The following is a 17,482-nucleotide window of genomic DNA, read 5'->3' as shown; positions in this document are numbered from 1 at the left end:
CTGGAATCTTGCTGACTCCCTAAATGATATACTTCAACCGTTTTACCATACAGATACAAATACTGTAACCAAAATTTTTAAAAAATGTTTAAAACCGGTACCCACTCGTCATGGTTGTTGTAGTTTGTTATCGTAAACTCGTTCTTCATTATTGATGTTCTAATTATACAGGGACCAGTTAATTCATGATGTAATTCCATTCATAATGAATATTCCTGATTTCATTCGATGAAAAGTTGCTATGTGTTCCGAAAATTATCAGATTGCGTAGGTGTGTATCGGTACATCTACTTGACATACCTTGTTGCAGGAAAACCACTCATTCTACATTGAATTTCAAGGAATCGGCAAAATGTATCGATTTTCTTTTTATGAAAGGTGAAGATAACAAACAGCGATCAATCTCATAACTCCTATAAGCAATACAAAATAAAGAGTTAGGCAAACATGGACCCCTGGATATACCAGAGATGGGATCAGGTGCCTAGGAGGAGTAAGCATCCCCTGTCGACTAGTCACACCCGCAGTGAACCTTTTATCTTGAACAGGTGAACGAGTTATCCCTAGTCAGAATCAGTGCGCCAACAACGGTCTTACAATCGGTATGAAAGAAGTCAGACAGTATTTGACCCAATGATAGGTTGCATTGGCAAACTAGTTCGTTATAGCGACCATAGAATTTGCGAAATGTTGACTTTAATCGAGACTGTTGAAACCCCTGCACCATCAACTTGTTTGTCAGTAGCCTGTCTCGATTTAAAAACTGATCATGCACAGAACAATACTGTTTTTCCATAAAATAGCTCTAAAACTTCATTATTATTTCGGTTTCAAACATTTCGGTTGAGCATCACTGAAGAGACATTATTTGTCGAAATGCGCATCTGGTGCTTCAAAATTGGTACCGTATAAGTTTTATATGCAGGTGATAATGGAATATTGTTACATAAATATAGGAAGTTGACGATGGAGAAGATGAAATCATCCCGTTTGTCATAAAGTTGAGTTACTAGTTTGTCATTAATACCTACTTTCAATAAAATATCTAAGTATGAAAATTCATAAGACGTATCATAAAATGAAATTGATTGTTTCGAATTATTCCTATTTATTTTCAACGACACACAGGTACTTGGTGGATCACTTCCTGTGTTTGGTATTCTCAACTTTATCGCAAGTTCCAGGACATTCCAGCCAGAAGCATTAGGCACAATGTAACTCCATCCCCGACCTATCCAGAGTGGACGTTTTTCTTTGGAAAAATTCTTTTCCTTAAGACATTTTTTAAAAAATAGTCCAAACATCGATGATCTTCCCCCTCCAAATTTAGGTCGATCTCCAGAGTTTGATTTAAACAACAATTTTCAAGACATGATTTCCGACAGCGTTGGAATACAACATTCTTAGTTGTTATTATATGACAGATATATAACCAAAGATGTACAACATGTTTTTGAAAATGTGTACAGAGAAAATAATACTAATAGTTTGAACTACGTATTTCTGAACACTGCGTTCATATATAAATTAAGAATTCCTGTATCAAACAAATACTACGGGAGCATCATTAGGTATTAGTCTATTAACAAAGTAACACCTTTACGCGCATCGTATAGTCTTAAACAGCGGACTGAAGCTCGTATGGTTCAAAATCCCACATAATAGTTGCCCTTGGCGTGACAAATATCGGCCATTGATATATTAAATTCAACCAGTGAAATGTGTGTGTGTGTGTGTGTGTGTGTGTGTGCTACCAATGAACAGGAAAGGTAAAAGTTCTCTGCATTCCCTACACACAGGTATATCAGTTTATCAGTACGTTGCAAAGGTCAGAATATTAGCTCCATTGCTGACTTATTCTTCCGACATCAAGTGAGTTATATCACATATGTAACTAGATATTATGAACTATAACTGAACGGGCATCTTATATAGCATGACAGGTTAGTTCAAAACATCCATATAATAACAGCACAAGCAGTGGTAAAGGGACTCGCTCCATGGTTGACAGGTTATGAGTTAAAGATCTATGCGAGATAAAAGTCGTAAAATTAAGTAGTGTTTCTTCCTTTGTTAAAAACTCGATATTAAAAGAGGGAGTTCTCGGTCGTTCGAATGAGAGCTGAAACACGAATCAGAACATGTAATGGTTTAGAGTGCCCAGATCTAAAATAACTACGTCAACAAATCTAATCTAACCATGTCAACAAATCTAACATAACCACGTCAACAAATCTAACATAACTATCAACAAATCTAACATAACTAACAACAAATCTAACATAACTATCAACAAATCTAACATAACCACGTCAACAAACCTAACATAACTATATATATATATATATATATATATATATATATATATATATATATATATATAAAATATAAAAATAACTACGTCAACAAATCTAACATAACCACGTTAACAAATCTAACATAACTATCAACAAATCTAACATAACTAACAACAAATCTAACATAACTAACAACAAATCTAACATAACTAACAACAAATCTAACATAACTATTAACAAATCTAACATAACCACGTCAACAAATCTAACATAACTATCAACAAATCTAACATAACTATCAACAAATCTAACATAACTAACAACAAATCTAACATAACTATCAACAAATCTAACATAACCACGTCAACAAATCTAACATAACTAACAACAAATCTAACATAACTATCAACAAATCTAACATAACTAACAACAAATCTAACATAACCACGTCAACAAATCTAACATAACTATCAACAAATCTAACATAACTAACAACAAATCTAACATAACTAACAACAAATCTAACATAACTATCAACAAATCTAACATAACCACGTCAACAAATCTAACATAACTATCAACAAATCTAATATAACTAACAACAAATCTAATATAACTATCAACAAATCTAACATAACCACGTCAACAAATCTAACATAACTATCAACAAATCTAACATAACTAACAACAAATCTAACATAACTAACAACAAATCTAACATAACCACGTCAACAAATCTAACATAACTATCAACAAATCTAACATAACTAACAACAAATCTAACATAACTAACAACAAATCTAACATAACTATCAACAAATCTAACATAACTATCAACAAATCTAACATAATCACGTCAACAAATCTAACATAACTATCAACAAATCTAACATAACTAACAACAAATCTAACATAACTAACAACAAATCTAACATAACTATCAACAAATCTAACATAATCACGTCAACAAATCTAACATAACTATATATATATATATATATATATATTAGATGAAACCTCGCTCAAGCTCAAGAAATCACAATTAAATGATATTTCGTATTTGAAGGACTTTATAATGTGTGTTTGGGCTGTTGTGTACATGAATTGAATGAACGATATTTTTTATTCAAAAGAATTTAAAGGGAAAGGCAACTCTAACCATATGGTTAGTATTACTTTCTGATATCGTAAATGACAATCTTTGACAACTAAAATTCCTGCTTAACGATACATCAATATTAATCTATCATGTATTTTAAATTACATGCCGATAAGAGAGCGGCCATTGAAGTTTAATTTCGTGACGTCACACCGTCGGTTTCGGTTTATTTCATCAGCAGCAATGTAAACATGACAAGTAACGAACAGTTAAGTTTGGAGCCGTATAGATTTGAGCCCATTTTTTCGCAAGAAGAAATTAAGAAAAGAAGACGTTCAGTCGATTCGCAGACGATGCAGACGGTATACGTTTCTTCATACAAATATAATGTCTTGAACCTCAACTTGTCATGATGGATCCACAGTTTACATAGTCTATTCTTTTCAGATCTTGGTTGGGTAAGGAATTTAAAAAAAAAACCCACTTTTTTCACAACTCCCCTTCGCATTAGTATGATTAACTGCTTGACAGAAAAGAATCAACCTATTTATTCGTACAATCTGTTATGTTCTCAGTTCAGTTTATATAAAGAAAACTCAGATGCGAGCCATGCTGTTTATTCCCGTGACGTCACGACCTATACATATCAGTTCGTACATAGAATGTTACCTGACATCTACGATATACATCATTATAATACTGATTATCCTACATCTCCCTTTCTTTTCAAGATATTTCAATAACACATGACAGGGAATTATTCTCACTCAAACAAACATTATACTCACATTTTTTTTTAAACAACAAATAAATGAAACTATGACTAGAAACTATAATGACTAGAATAAACACATTAACTGAAAGAACTTAAAGAAAATTTCTTCTATCGGTTTGATTCTAAAGTATGCATTAACTAACAGTTACAATGTATGGTAGTCATTATCCAAGTCACAAATTCAGTCTCTCGATCAGCTTTGACACTCTACCAGATCTGGTGATGCGCGATGTGTTTTGATCAACACAGGTAAGTTTCTCGTTCACAGACTTTGTCGCGACTTGGTTTCGGGTAGTGTGCGACACTGTTTCACTGGTCTTGTTACGCGCATTTTCACTCACAGGATTCACATTGTTACGAATGTCCATATCTTGGTCAAATGTGTCACTCGCGAATACTTCATCCTTCAACATGCTTGCTGGTGCTAAGTGACGACGGTTCCTGCGAATCGATCCTTTGGGTGTCTCAATGATGTAAGAGCGGTCACTCTGTTGTGTCCTGGTTACCACTGTTCCGGTCGTTCCTCCTCCTTCTCCCTTCACCCATACTGTTTCTCCAGCTTTCAACAGAGATAAAGGTCTTGCTTTCTTTGCGAAATCAAAGTTAAGTTTTTGGTTCTGACGGGATTGTTCCTCTAGATGACGTACTTTTCCTAAGTCTGGCCATTTTGGGTAATAGTTTCTCGGATTTTCTGGCAAAGTGGTCCTGAGTTTTCTCCCCATTAAAAGTTCAGCTGGGCTGCATCCATTCTTCAATGGAGTTGCTCTGTATGCAAGCAATGCAAGGTACGAGTCTGTCGCATTTCTTAGTAAACGTTTTACTGTCTGCACAGCACGTTCGGCTTCACCATTTCCTTGTGAATAGTGAGGACTACTAGTTTGGAGACGGAATCCGTAATTCCTGGAGAAGGTCTGGAAAACTGAGCTGGCATATTGTGGTCCATTGTCAGACACCAATGTGTCCGGTATACCATGCCTAGCGAACATCGATTTAAGATGATTTATTATGATCTGTGATGTGGTGCTTTCCAACTTTGCTATTTCAACATAGCGGGAAAAATAGTCAACGACGAGTAGATAATTGTCAATTTTCAGGTGAAATAGGTCTGTTGCTAACATCTTCCATGGCCTGTCTGGAAATTTGGTTGGTCGTAAAGGCTCTGCGTGATCTGGTCTGTTTTTCACACAGACAGAACAGCTTTTCACTAGGTCCTCGGTTTCACGATTAATCCCTGGCCACCAAATAGAATTTCTGACTCGTTCCCGACACTTCAGTATTCCTTGATGTCCTTCATGGATTCTCTGCAACATGTCAGCTCTTAGAGCTGTAGGAATAACGAGTCGATTTCCTCTCATAAGTAAGCCTTGACAGACTGAGAGTTTTTCTCTTATCTGCCAAAATGGAAGAGTGACAATGTTGATCGGTGGCTTTTCAAATCCTGGCCAACCCTCCTCACAGTACCGCATGACAATGCGTAACACGCTATCCTCATGTAGTTTTCGTCGTATTTCTTCTAGTAGCGACTCGCTTGCTGGAAGAGTTTCTATGATGGAGTCTACGTATGCTTCCATCACCGTCTGGAACTCCTCCTCTTCTTTTGACATCTCTTGCTGCGGTGCTCTAGAGAGTGCATCAGCTGTGTAAAGATTTTTACCAGGAACATGGTATATCTCATACTCATATCTCATGAGTCGCATGCGGAAACGCTGTATCCTTGGTGGTAGATCAGAAATAGCTTTCGATCCCAGTAGAGATATCAGGGGTTTATGGTATGTCTCTATGTTAAATTTCATGCCAATCAGGAAATCTGAGAATTTCTCACAAGCCCACGTCACAGCAAGTGCTTCTTTCTCTACTTGTGCGTATTGTTGCTCGGTTGGGCCCATGGATCGTGACGCATAAGCAATTGGCTTCCAATGATTGCTGCTGCTGTCTGTCGCTTGGAGAAGTACGGCTCCTAATCCATATGACGACGCATCTGCCGACACTTTTGTTGGATCTTTTGGATCATACAGAGCGAGAACTGTCTCATTACTCAGTTCTTCTTTAATCTTGCTGAAAGCTTGCTCCTGTGGAGGTCCCCATGTAAATTCGTTGTCCTTGTGTAGCAAGTCACGCAACAGTTTGCTATGCTCTGCCAGATTAGGAGTAAATCGTCCGAGCTGATTCACCATTCCTAAGAAGCGTCGAACGTCTGTCACATTTTGCGGTGCTTCATAGTTTTTGACTGCTGACACCTTCTTCGGATCAGGTTGAATCCCATTTTGGTCTATGACATGTCCTACAAAGGTGATTTGGTCCTTTGAGAACTCACACTTTGCACTGTTAAGAGTTATGCCTGCTTCACACAGCTTTCTCAACACGTTTTCTAGCCTGCCATCATGTTCCTCTTGGGTGGCTCCAAACACAAGTATGTCGTCCATCTGACATAAGACTCCCTCAAACCCAGCTAGAATCATCTGCATCCTTTTCTGGAAGTACTCCGGGGCTGATGAGATACCAAACGGTAGTCTGTTGAAACAATATCGCCCAAATGGTGTAATAAATGTGGTCAAAAGTCTAGATGCTGGATCTAGAGGTATTTGCCAAAATCCACTGTTAGCATCTAACTTTGAAAAAACTTTGGCTCCTGTGAGTCTGTTGAGGGTCTCCTCTGTGCTTGGTAATTGGAAATTCTCCCTTCTGACCCACTTGTTGAGTTGTGTCAGGTCAATACAAAGTCTAACACAGTTGTTTTTCTTTGGGATCACCACAAGACCTGAGCACCAGTCCGTAGGCTCATCTACAGGTGAGATAACTCCTGAGCTCTCCATCCTACTTAGCTCATCTTTGACTTTCTCAAGGTAGGGTAAGGCCACTCTCCTTGGTGCGGTGACTGCGTACGGTTGCGCGTCCTCTCTCATCTTTATCTCGTACTCCCCCTGTAATCTTCCAAGTCCTTGAAAGAGTGAAGGAAATTTTTGCTTGTAATCAGAGTGCAGCTGCAAACTTGCAATCTGTTTGACTATTTCTAGTTTCTCAATAGCTGGTCTCCCAAGAAGTGGTTTGTTGAGGCCTCGAATAACATACAAGTCTTGATGAGTTTTGCGGTTTTCCTGAAATAATTCACAACGAAACTTTCCAATTACGTTTAAAGTGTTTCTGCCAGGACCTTTCAGAATTTTCTGTGATAACTGAAGGTTGTTCACATTTAATGTATTGAAAGTTTTCTCCGGAATAGCAGTAACATCGGCACCCGTGTCGATTTTGAATTCGACTGCATGTCCATTAATTTCAATAGTTGTCAGCCATGGTTTACATTCACTGGAATTTGCATTTTCGTGTATTGCCCCTAAGAATTCTTCATCTGATTCAATAGCAATTTCGTGTAGACTCTGACATTTTCGAGCAAAGTGTCCAATTTTATGGCATTTGTTGCATTTCTGATTTTTGGCGGGACATTCCTCTCTGCTGTGAGCTTGCGAATTTCCGCATCTGTGGCAGGATACTGGTTTAGCACCCTTATTATTGTGTCCACTAGCTGGTTTTGTGAACCCTTTTTTGTTGGATTTTCCCGATTGAAAGGAGTGTTTCTTTCTTTGTCCATGTTTCTTGAAATTGCTGACGACATCTACACTTGATGCTCCTCCTGACGAAGAACTCAGTTCATTGCGAACGATAGCTTGTTGTTTTTGAACAGCTTCTCTCTGACGGGCTTGGTTTATGGCATCTTCAAGCTTTAGATCTGGATTCAGTTGAAGTTTTTCTGATAATTTGCTGTCTCTTATGCCAACAACTATTCTATCTCGGATCATTTCATCTTTCAATTGTCCATACTCACAGTGTTCAACTACGGTATAAAGTGCAGTTATAAAACTGTCTGCGGACTCCCCTTCTTGTTGTTTTCTTTGGTTAAATTTGGCTCTTTCGAAAATAACATTTCGACGTGAAACGAAGTGTGCTTGAAATTTGTCACTAACCGTTTCATATTTCTTGGCGTCATCCTCATTTAATCCAAATGAATTGAAAATGTCCTCGGCCTCATTACCCAAGGCGTATATAAGTGTGTTCACCTGAATTGCCTCATCTTTCTTGCTTAGGCCTGAAACAACTCTAAACTTCTCAAACCGTTTAACCCATTTCGGCCACTCTTCAGGTTTCGTGAAGGTGAAATTTTCTGGCGGTTGAACCTGGTACGACGCCATCATAAACAAAGAGTCTGTACCGGCGCGAAAAACACTAAGACAGATATGTCCGATAACACTGGATGTAACTGTGCACGCAAACTGTACACTAACTCCGTGAAACTGCAAATAGTTCTCGTCAGCAAAATACACCTAAAAAGTCACTTCTGAGACCATGTTATGTTCTCAGTTCAGTTTATATAAAGAAAACTCAGATGCGAGCCATGCTGTTTATTCCCGTGACGTCACGACCTATACATATCAGTTCGTACATAGAATGTTACCTGACATCTACGATATACATCATTATAATACTGATTATCCTACACAATCTACCACATGCACATCTTTGATGATCTTAGAATCTCATAAAAACCGGAACAGACGGTGTGACGTCCAAATAGTTCGATGTCTGTGGTCTTGAATACAAAAGAGTTCCGCATCATGGCAGCCTCTATAGATGGCGGGAATTTTAATTTTTGACGTTTTCAAATTAGCACAATCGAATTTACCGAAACGGTAATCATTACGAAATGTTAAAAAAATTAATCAGTCTACTCACCCCTACTAACGTTATTGTTATTTAAATTTACACCACGTGGGTTTTTTTACCCATTAAAAGGTTAGAGGTGAGGTCAAATTCCGCAGTGAAGGAAACCGGAAATAAATCTGTCAAAGCTATAGTCATTTTCTATATACTGTAATAGACATGTATCATCATTACGTACAAACTTATACTGTCATACCGGCGATGATTGTGAATTAGTGAAAAGCTCAGGAAGCATGTATATTATAAGATGTATCAAAGCTTGAGCTATATTTTTTTTTAAATTGTTTATGAGATATCTTATAAGATATCCAAGATAACTTATAAAGCTTGTGAGAAATCTTATAAAACATTTTAAGATATCTTATGTTTTATAAGATATCATTAAAATAAATTTAAAATACCTTCTATTTTTATAAGATATCTGTTAAACATGATAAGATATCATTTGATATACAAGATATCTTATAAAGCTTAGAAGATATTTTTCATAATTTACAATATATATCTTAAATATTTTATAAATTGTAAATTATATGAGATATATATCTTATAAGATTTATTAGATATCTTATCAGAAATAGAAGATATTTCATAAATTATATACGAAATTCTTATAGGAATACCCGGTAGATATAAACATGGCGTGCCATACACCTCACTTAGGAAGAAGTTAGATTAGCAGGATTTATTCAAATTATATGAATATATACATATTTTCTATATATCTAACGAAATATCTGTGAAAAGCCTAATATGCATTTTCATAAATTTAAAACTTAACATACCAATTTTACTATTTATGCTAAAGCAATTCATCAGCAAATGTGAATTATTACTACGGCTGTGCTCTGCAATGCATGCAAGCAGGTAGTTATAGTTATACAGTATCAAAGTTGGTTAAGAAGTACATGTACTATGTACAAGTTACTGCTCATAAATGGAAATTCAATGGTTGAAAATTTTCCACATTTATTGAAATATACAGTTTTCTTTTCTATATGTATTGATCAGAAAGTAAGACAAAATGTTACACCACTGTATCTGCATAAAAGTTTTTTTTAGTCTTAAATATTAAAGAAATTAAACCTTTAGAGTGGAAAATCCTTACAATATGTCTATATATACATAAAATCAGATGCTGAAAGTTTACAAAATTTAATTCAATATCAGTATATATACATACATTTTAAAGTTATAACAATTTCTTAAAAATTCTTGGAAGTTATTTTTATAACTTTAGTCTGTGACATGCACTTTAGAGCATCCCAGATTACAGGATTTGAAGGTAGATCCTTAATGTAAACTGATGAATTAATTTAGGAATGTGCACTGCACACCAGCTATTTCCTCAAAATGAATCTCTGAAAGAAGAAAAAATTCACAATGATCAATATAAGCTATTTAAATTTTATTTTCCAGTATGAAATATGAATACTGATTGATTGTCTTAATTACTCCTTCTAGATATCTATTCTGTTTCAATTTAGTATCAATAGCATTAAAGACAAGAGGCCCATGGACCACATTGCTCACATGAGTTACCTTGGCCCATATCTAAAGATTGTTCTTGTATATTTGCATGTAAAGCTTTGATCCCTATTGTGGCCCCAACTTAACCCCATAACCATGATTATTACAAAATTGAATTTGCACTATGTCAGGAAGCTTTCATGTAAATGTAAATTTCGTTGTCCCAATGGTTCTTGAGAAAAAGATTTTCCCTATATATTTGTATGTTAAACTTTGATCCCCTATTGTGGCCACACCCTTCCCGGGGGGGGGGCATAATTTTAACAAACTTAAATCTGCACTATGTTGGGAAGCTTTGACATAAATGTAAGACTTTCTGGCCCAGTGATTCTTTAAAAAAAATTAAAAGATTTTCCTTATATATTTGTATGTGAAATTTTGATCCCCAATTGTTGCCCCATCCTACCCCCGGGGGCCATGATGTTATCAAACTTGAATCTGCACTATGTCAGGAAGCTTTCTTGTAAATTTGTGCTTTCCTGGCCCAGTGGTTCTTGAGAAGAAGATTTTAAAAAGATTTTCCCTATACCTTTGCAAAACTTTGATCCCCTATTGTGGCCCCATCCTATCCCTAGGGGTCATGATTTTAATAAATCCGAATCTACACTATGCCAGGAAGCTTGCATGTAAATTTCAGCTCTTCTGGCCCTGTGGTTCTTGAGAAGACTTTTAATGACACCACCCTATTTTGTGATCATCTCCCCTGTGAAGGGTGGCAAGTTAGGCTGAAATTAACACTATGGTTCTGGAGAAGAAGTTGAAAAGGTTGTACAGATGGACTGATGACAGCAGAAATTGATCAGAATTGCTCTTTCAAGCTTTCAGCTCATGTGAGCTAAAATCGATTTGGAATTTTTCTTTGCTATGTGATTTATTTCTATCTACACTGCATACACACTATGCCTATTTTACCAGAAAGAACAAGATGTGTTTGTGAAACACAAATGCCCCCGATAATGGCCAATTCCAAAGATGGCCAAAGTCACAAGGGCAAATATCTTGGTACCAGTAAAAAGATTTTGTCAAAAGAAATGCTCATGTATAGTATGAAAGCGCTAATATTTACCATTTAGAAGTTATGACCAATGTAAAAAAAAAAAATTAAAAGTAAGTTAAATGTCAAGTTCAAAAGGTTTAATACCAACGGAAAGATCTTGTCACAAGGAATAGTCATGTGAAATATCAAAGCTCTATCACTTATTGTTCAAAAGTTATTAGCAAGGTTAAAGTTTTCAAAAAGTAGGTCAAACTCCAAGGTCAAATGGTAAAAAATGTTGGTACCCATGGAAAGGTCTTGTCACAAGGAATACTCATGTGAAATATCAAAGCTCTATCACTTATTGTTCAAAAGTTATTAGCAAGGTTAAAGTTTCAGATAGAATGACAGAATTACAGAATGACAGAAAGGACAAAAAGGGGGCATAAAAATCTTATTTACAACTTTACATACATATTTTATGATTTTTTTCAAAATAGATATTTAATATAATTAACATTTTATAGAAGAGAAACAAAAATACCACAATCACAATTTGAAACTAAAGATTGTTTATTAGGAAATACAAATGTCTCCCTGAGCTCCCCAAATTGGAAGTTCTCCAAATGAAACTGCCCCTTTTAATGTACTGTATGGTATGGAGCTAGGAGAAAGCATGAGCAGAAGCATATAAGCATTTATGAACTCCGATAAGCTATATAGAAGTGTTCACAAATTATTTTATACCCTCCACCCCTTAGATTTTAAGAAAACAATTGGATCCTCCTATCCCTACAATATATGCCAATCTGCAAATGGCATTGAAGTATTGTGAAAAGTTTAAGTCTAACTCTGATGATCCATATCAGAGGAGAAGCATTCACAAGCTTCTTAGATCCACTATAACTTTTAGGAAAATAACTGGATCCTCCCGTCCCAACAATATGCACATCTACATATTGAAATGAAGCATTGTACAAAGTTTCAAGTCTATCAGATAAGCCATATAGGAGAAGAAGCGTTCACAAGAATTTGTGACAGACAGAAAATACAAAAACAATATGTCTTGATCCCACAGGCACTTGTTTCATACATGAGTCCCCCTCCTTAATAATACCGGTAGTATTAAGGAGGGGGGACTCAAGTATGAAACAAGTGACTGTGCTCGATCCCCCTGGAAGAGGGGAGACATAATAAACGAACTGTAACATCATGCTTCAAAATACTTACGATTTATACTAAGACACTGAATACTTACAATTTACACAAAGACACTGTACTATTTGATGGGCAGCAATTAAAACATATGACTTCTAAAAGGAAAAAAAATCATGCAGTTATTTAGTATGCAACAAAAAATGTAATATTATGAAATTATACGATTTGTCAATAATTAAGATTCAGTATTCCATGAAACAGTGTGTATCATCTGCAAGTGTACTATAACAAGACAGAAATACAGGCAAAGTGATAGCATAAACAATAATTTATCTCTTCATGAAAAAGTTCTAAGATCTGCTACATGTATAATTATTAGCTTTATTCTTATAATCTTAAATTTTTTGACTTGTATCTGATGAAAGTTTTGAGGTAGAAATTGTGTTTATGCCTTTGTATGCATGTTTATAATTTGTAAATGTAGTTGTACTCCTAAGTAGATTTTACATAATAAAACACTGAACACATATACATGTACTTCATAAGTTCTGTTACATGTACATATACAACCATGCATAAAAAGATATTTAAATACTATAACAATTTTTTAAGAAACATAATTATCTGCATGCAGTGTATAGCTTGGTTAAAAATTTAAGGACAGATAAAATGATCTCGCTTTGTAGACAGAATAATCTCCTTTTAATTAAAATCTTGAAAACATAATCATTACATTCAATTATAGGAAGATGTGATACCTTTGAGGATCTCAAAATACATTTGTTCAGAGGGTGGTGAATCACTCAAAGTCCCCAAAAAGTACACTGAAAGCAGACACATGCACAAATATGTATTATGATTTGAAATTTAGGCTAAAAATATATATTGCTGTGTAAGTCAAAATAATGGCAAGAGAAAAAGAATCCCACTTCTCTATGATACACTTCCTTGTATTGAGGTGTACCAAATACGAGTCGAATATACCAGTCTAATTAATTCGTATCTTTTTTCTTTAACTGTAAACAATTAAGTTTTAACATTCTGATCACAATCTCCATTTAAACAAATTAATTATGTCTTATTGAACTTATTTTCACTTGTCAATGAAACTTTTAGATTTAGTTTGATTAAAATTACTTATTATAGATAAAATTGAATTACAGATGTCAAGTCCCCCAAACAATGTTTCTTCAATGATCTCTTCAACAATATATGTTTATTTTAAAAACTAGGGGTAGTGTGTTTAATCTAGGGTCAGAAACACATTTTTTATTTGACGCCTTAATTTATGCTTTTAAATTTTCAAAACTCCATCAACATGCAATATAATAAATATTTTGATCAGTTACAATTGTATTTAATTCACAAATCTTTTTACAAGGCAATTCAGTTAAATATATAGCACAAACTAAAACATGTAAAATGATTAACATTGCACAGTCAGCTTTTCATTAAAGAGAGCTTATAATTACAAAATTCTTTACTTTAGGTTAAATAATACTCAGTGCACACCATGATCCTAACTTGGCCAAACTTGAAAAAAAAATCCATGTAATATGATCATGCAAAATAATTTCTTCTCCTAAATGTCTAGAACAGCTTCTGGATGAGATTAGCTGCAATAATGTAACCCTATCCAATTTTTTTTTTAATTCTGACGTTTTCGGGATAGGGCTACAATTCCATAGGATATCCATAATGGTGCAAAATAATTTTATGAATAACCGATAATAAGCTCTGTGTATTAGTCCCAAATGTTGTTTACACCAAAAGGAGTACCAACTTTGTGCTCGGGCATGTCTAATAAAGGTGTTTTTCGTTAAATATAATGTACAGCATGCAAAATTCTTCGTCTGCTCCGCCATGCTTGTTATCGCGAGATCTCGTAGGTGGATCTAATGAAAAACCTAAACATTGACAATCAGCGCAAAAATGTAGTTACTCGAGCCACTTCGACAAAGATAGGAAAATCATATTGTTGCAGAGAGAATTTACACTCTGCTGTTCGGTTTTTAACTTGATATTAAATTCAAACCTTTTCAATACCGACGAAATAGCTTTCGCCTCCATACTTGTCCATTGATGTAAATACTACTTTATATGGCATATGCAAATGACTTGACAATCGGAAGTTTATACTTCAGTACATCAAACATGGCGCACAAATATGAATCGAGAAATTGGAATTTATCGAAATTGTTGAAAACGGTAGAATAGAGCCTCACAAATCTTAAGTTGCAGGTTGTAATTTTATATATTGACTAAGAAACATAGAATATCATTTTATTTACGTAAAGAAAGTCAGGAAATGTTTAGAATGAGCGCAAATGTTGCGGGAGTGAATCACTCCCGCATTTGCACCATTACGGAGATCCTAGGGAGTTGTAGCCCTCTCCCTAAAATATATATATATATATATATATATATATATATATATATATCAGAGAGGGCTACATTATTGCAGCTAGGATGAGATCATCATCATCGCTCAATTTTGATTTCTGAAACTTAACTGTTTTATTATGTTACGAAATGTAATACTAAAAATGAAACAACAAAGGTTTCTTACAGACAAAATATAGTTGATGTATATTAAAACAATAGTTAATTACAGTGTTGTGCAATGTAATCCTAATTGTGATTCAATATTTGATTTAAGATTTTAAATTTTTGTACAGATTGTTCTCTAACATACAGATACATTACTAATCTAAATATGAAAAAGATTATTGATATTATTACATGTGTGTTTCTGTAATTATAAGTTTGTAATTGGAGTAAGTAAATCTAAATTAATTAAAAAGATCAGAAATGCATGTAGGTATTTCATTCATAAAAGGAGAAGTTTTTTTTTAGAAATGACTTATGAAAATATTTACTGCTTAATGTATCAATAAAGGAAAAAGTTATGATGTATATAATCTATGTATATTGTCCCGTCACATTAATATATGTGTTAATGAGTAATATATGTCATAAATGTTTGCATAAATAAACATTGGTAATACATGTGTGTGGTTACAGAAACTCAGAGCTATAAACTGCCAATCTGTAAATGAGTATGAGACCTGCACCACTCAGGAATTTTAAATGTTTTCTACTATGATTTTATATAAATTAAAGACTGCGATATTTTGCTACATATAAGGAGATTGATGCATGATCTGATAAAATTCTTTTAATTAACGCATTGTCCACTGGTGTCTAATATGCACATTTTTTACCAGATTTGATATACATGTTATAAATGACAATTACAATCCTGCATTAGATACAGGGAGGATCCTGTTAAATACAATGCACTGTCCCCTGATGTCCTTTGCAGTTTTGTGATCAACTTTTAGAATTATCACTGGTACATTATATACTTTGGCAATGGTTACTATATATATATACATGCATTGTACAACATCTAGTCATGTTCTAATTTCCATTTATTGTTGCTTTCCCTCCACTTTAAAACAATCCATAATTGGTCACCTTTGAGCGTACAGAGTGTATGAAAAGGGTGCTATATATATATGGTATTATTATTAAATCATATCATATAAGGAAAAGTTGGAATTTTTCATTTACATATGTACCAAATGATAATCATACAAATACATGTCATATACTTTTCATTCATTCTAATTTTCTTAGGTGTGTTGCATGCATCAATGAGTTTAATTATTAAAATCTTTACATTTCAAACAATTATGAATGGGTAGTATACACCCCCTGGTCACCACAATTGATCCAATCAATAAAATTTACTTTCTTCATAAAATAAATCCACTTTTTCTATACTGCTAAATTAGGAAAATGATTCTGTTTCCACCAAAGAAATATTAAGTTTAGAAGTTTTAAGATACTTGCAATGCATCTTCTTTGCTTGTAACATGCACATTCACAGATACATATATATATATATACCTCAAACATGAAACAGACTATAGTATTTTCTGAGTGAAAATGGTAAATTGTGTGCAACATTTCAGTATTTGATAATTTGAACACAATCCCTATGCAACATTAAAATTTAATTATGGCACTTTGAAATAGAAAGACGCCCTCTCATTTTTTTTTTTTTTCACGATAATCAAGAGTTCTTTCAAAGTTGGCCTAGGTCCAAATCTAAGGACGATAACTCTTTCTTACCATTTCTTATTTAAGCTTTATTAGCTGATGGCATTAGGAAAATAATGCATTGATACGTAGATCTATATATTGCAAAAACAAATAAAACACAATATACCATAATTTCTAATTGATACTTACATTAACACTGGAATTCCTTAAAGCACATCCATATCCGGTAGAAAATTCACCGGGTCTCAGGTAGCTCGCGTTGGAGTCTCGGAGCAGCGAGATTATATTTCATTCGATAGTCTTTGATTTTACGCTCTACTTAACACCGATAAAGAATATGTTCCGAACACGTTAGTAGGGGTGTACTGACAAAGGAATGTAAATTATGGAATGAATATATGAAAACAAATCTCAACAGCCTGTTTGGCAAGAGTAATGAGAATTAAGCATTACAAAACCCGAGTGAGGATCGTCATCCTAGAACGCGGGGCCTGTCGTTTCGATGTGATTTCTACGCTTTTGTGAGTGGAATGAAATAATTTGAAAGCATATAAATAAAAATGAATGATCAAAATCAACCCTTCTCCTTCACAAGGGATGAAATGATGACAATTTTAAAGTAATCTAACAAAAGTTAACCGGGATTATCTCGAAGGCGTTTGCCGTCGACGCCATTGTTTACTTTTTGTCCGAGTCTCCGTTGTTGCTATAACGTAACCATGGTGGGCGGGGTTTATGCTGCGACAGTGGATCGGTGTATTAAGTCTATTTTTATCACTTCGTACATTTTGGATCAGCTCTTTGAACAAATAAGGCATGCCCTAATTCGCTCCGCTTTTAACATTGATTGGCAAGCCTAAAAA

General features: G+C 34.5%; 1 protein-coding gene and 1 long non-coding RNA gene across 2 annotated transcripts; both read right to left on the bottom strand.

Annotated features, from left to right (window-relative positions):
* Positions 1-4,344: 4,344 nt before the first annotated feature.
* On the bottom strand, positions 4,345-8,355 carry LOC125651058 (uncharacterized protein K02A2.6-like). Its single transcript, XM_048879654.2, has one exon. The coding sequence runs from the start codon at positions 8,353-8,355 to the stop codon at positions 4,345-4,347; it is 4,011 nt and encodes a 1,336-aa protein (XP_048735611.2).
* Positions 8,356-10,023: 1,668 nt separating this feature from the next.
* LOC125650986 (uncharacterized) lies at positions 10,024-16,977 on the bottom strand. The gene is made up of 4 exons (XR_008803028.1): positions 16,809-16,977; positions 13,307-13,372; positions 12,649-12,703; positions 10,024-10,245 (listed from the first exon to the last, which is right to left on the bottom strand). It is a non-coding gene; the product is annotated as an uncharacterized LOC125650986 (long non-coding RNA).
* Positions 16,978-17,482: the final 505 nt, after the last annotated feature.

Source organism: Ostrea edulis, chromosome 5, assembly GCF_947568905.1.
Source record: "Ostrea edulis chromosome 5, xbOstEdul1.1, whole genome shotgun sequence".
NCBI lineage: Eukaryota > Metazoa > Mollusca > Bivalvia > Ostreida > Ostreidae > Ostrea > Ostrea edulis.
This window is presented reverse-complemented; position numbering and strand designations above follow the sequence as displayed.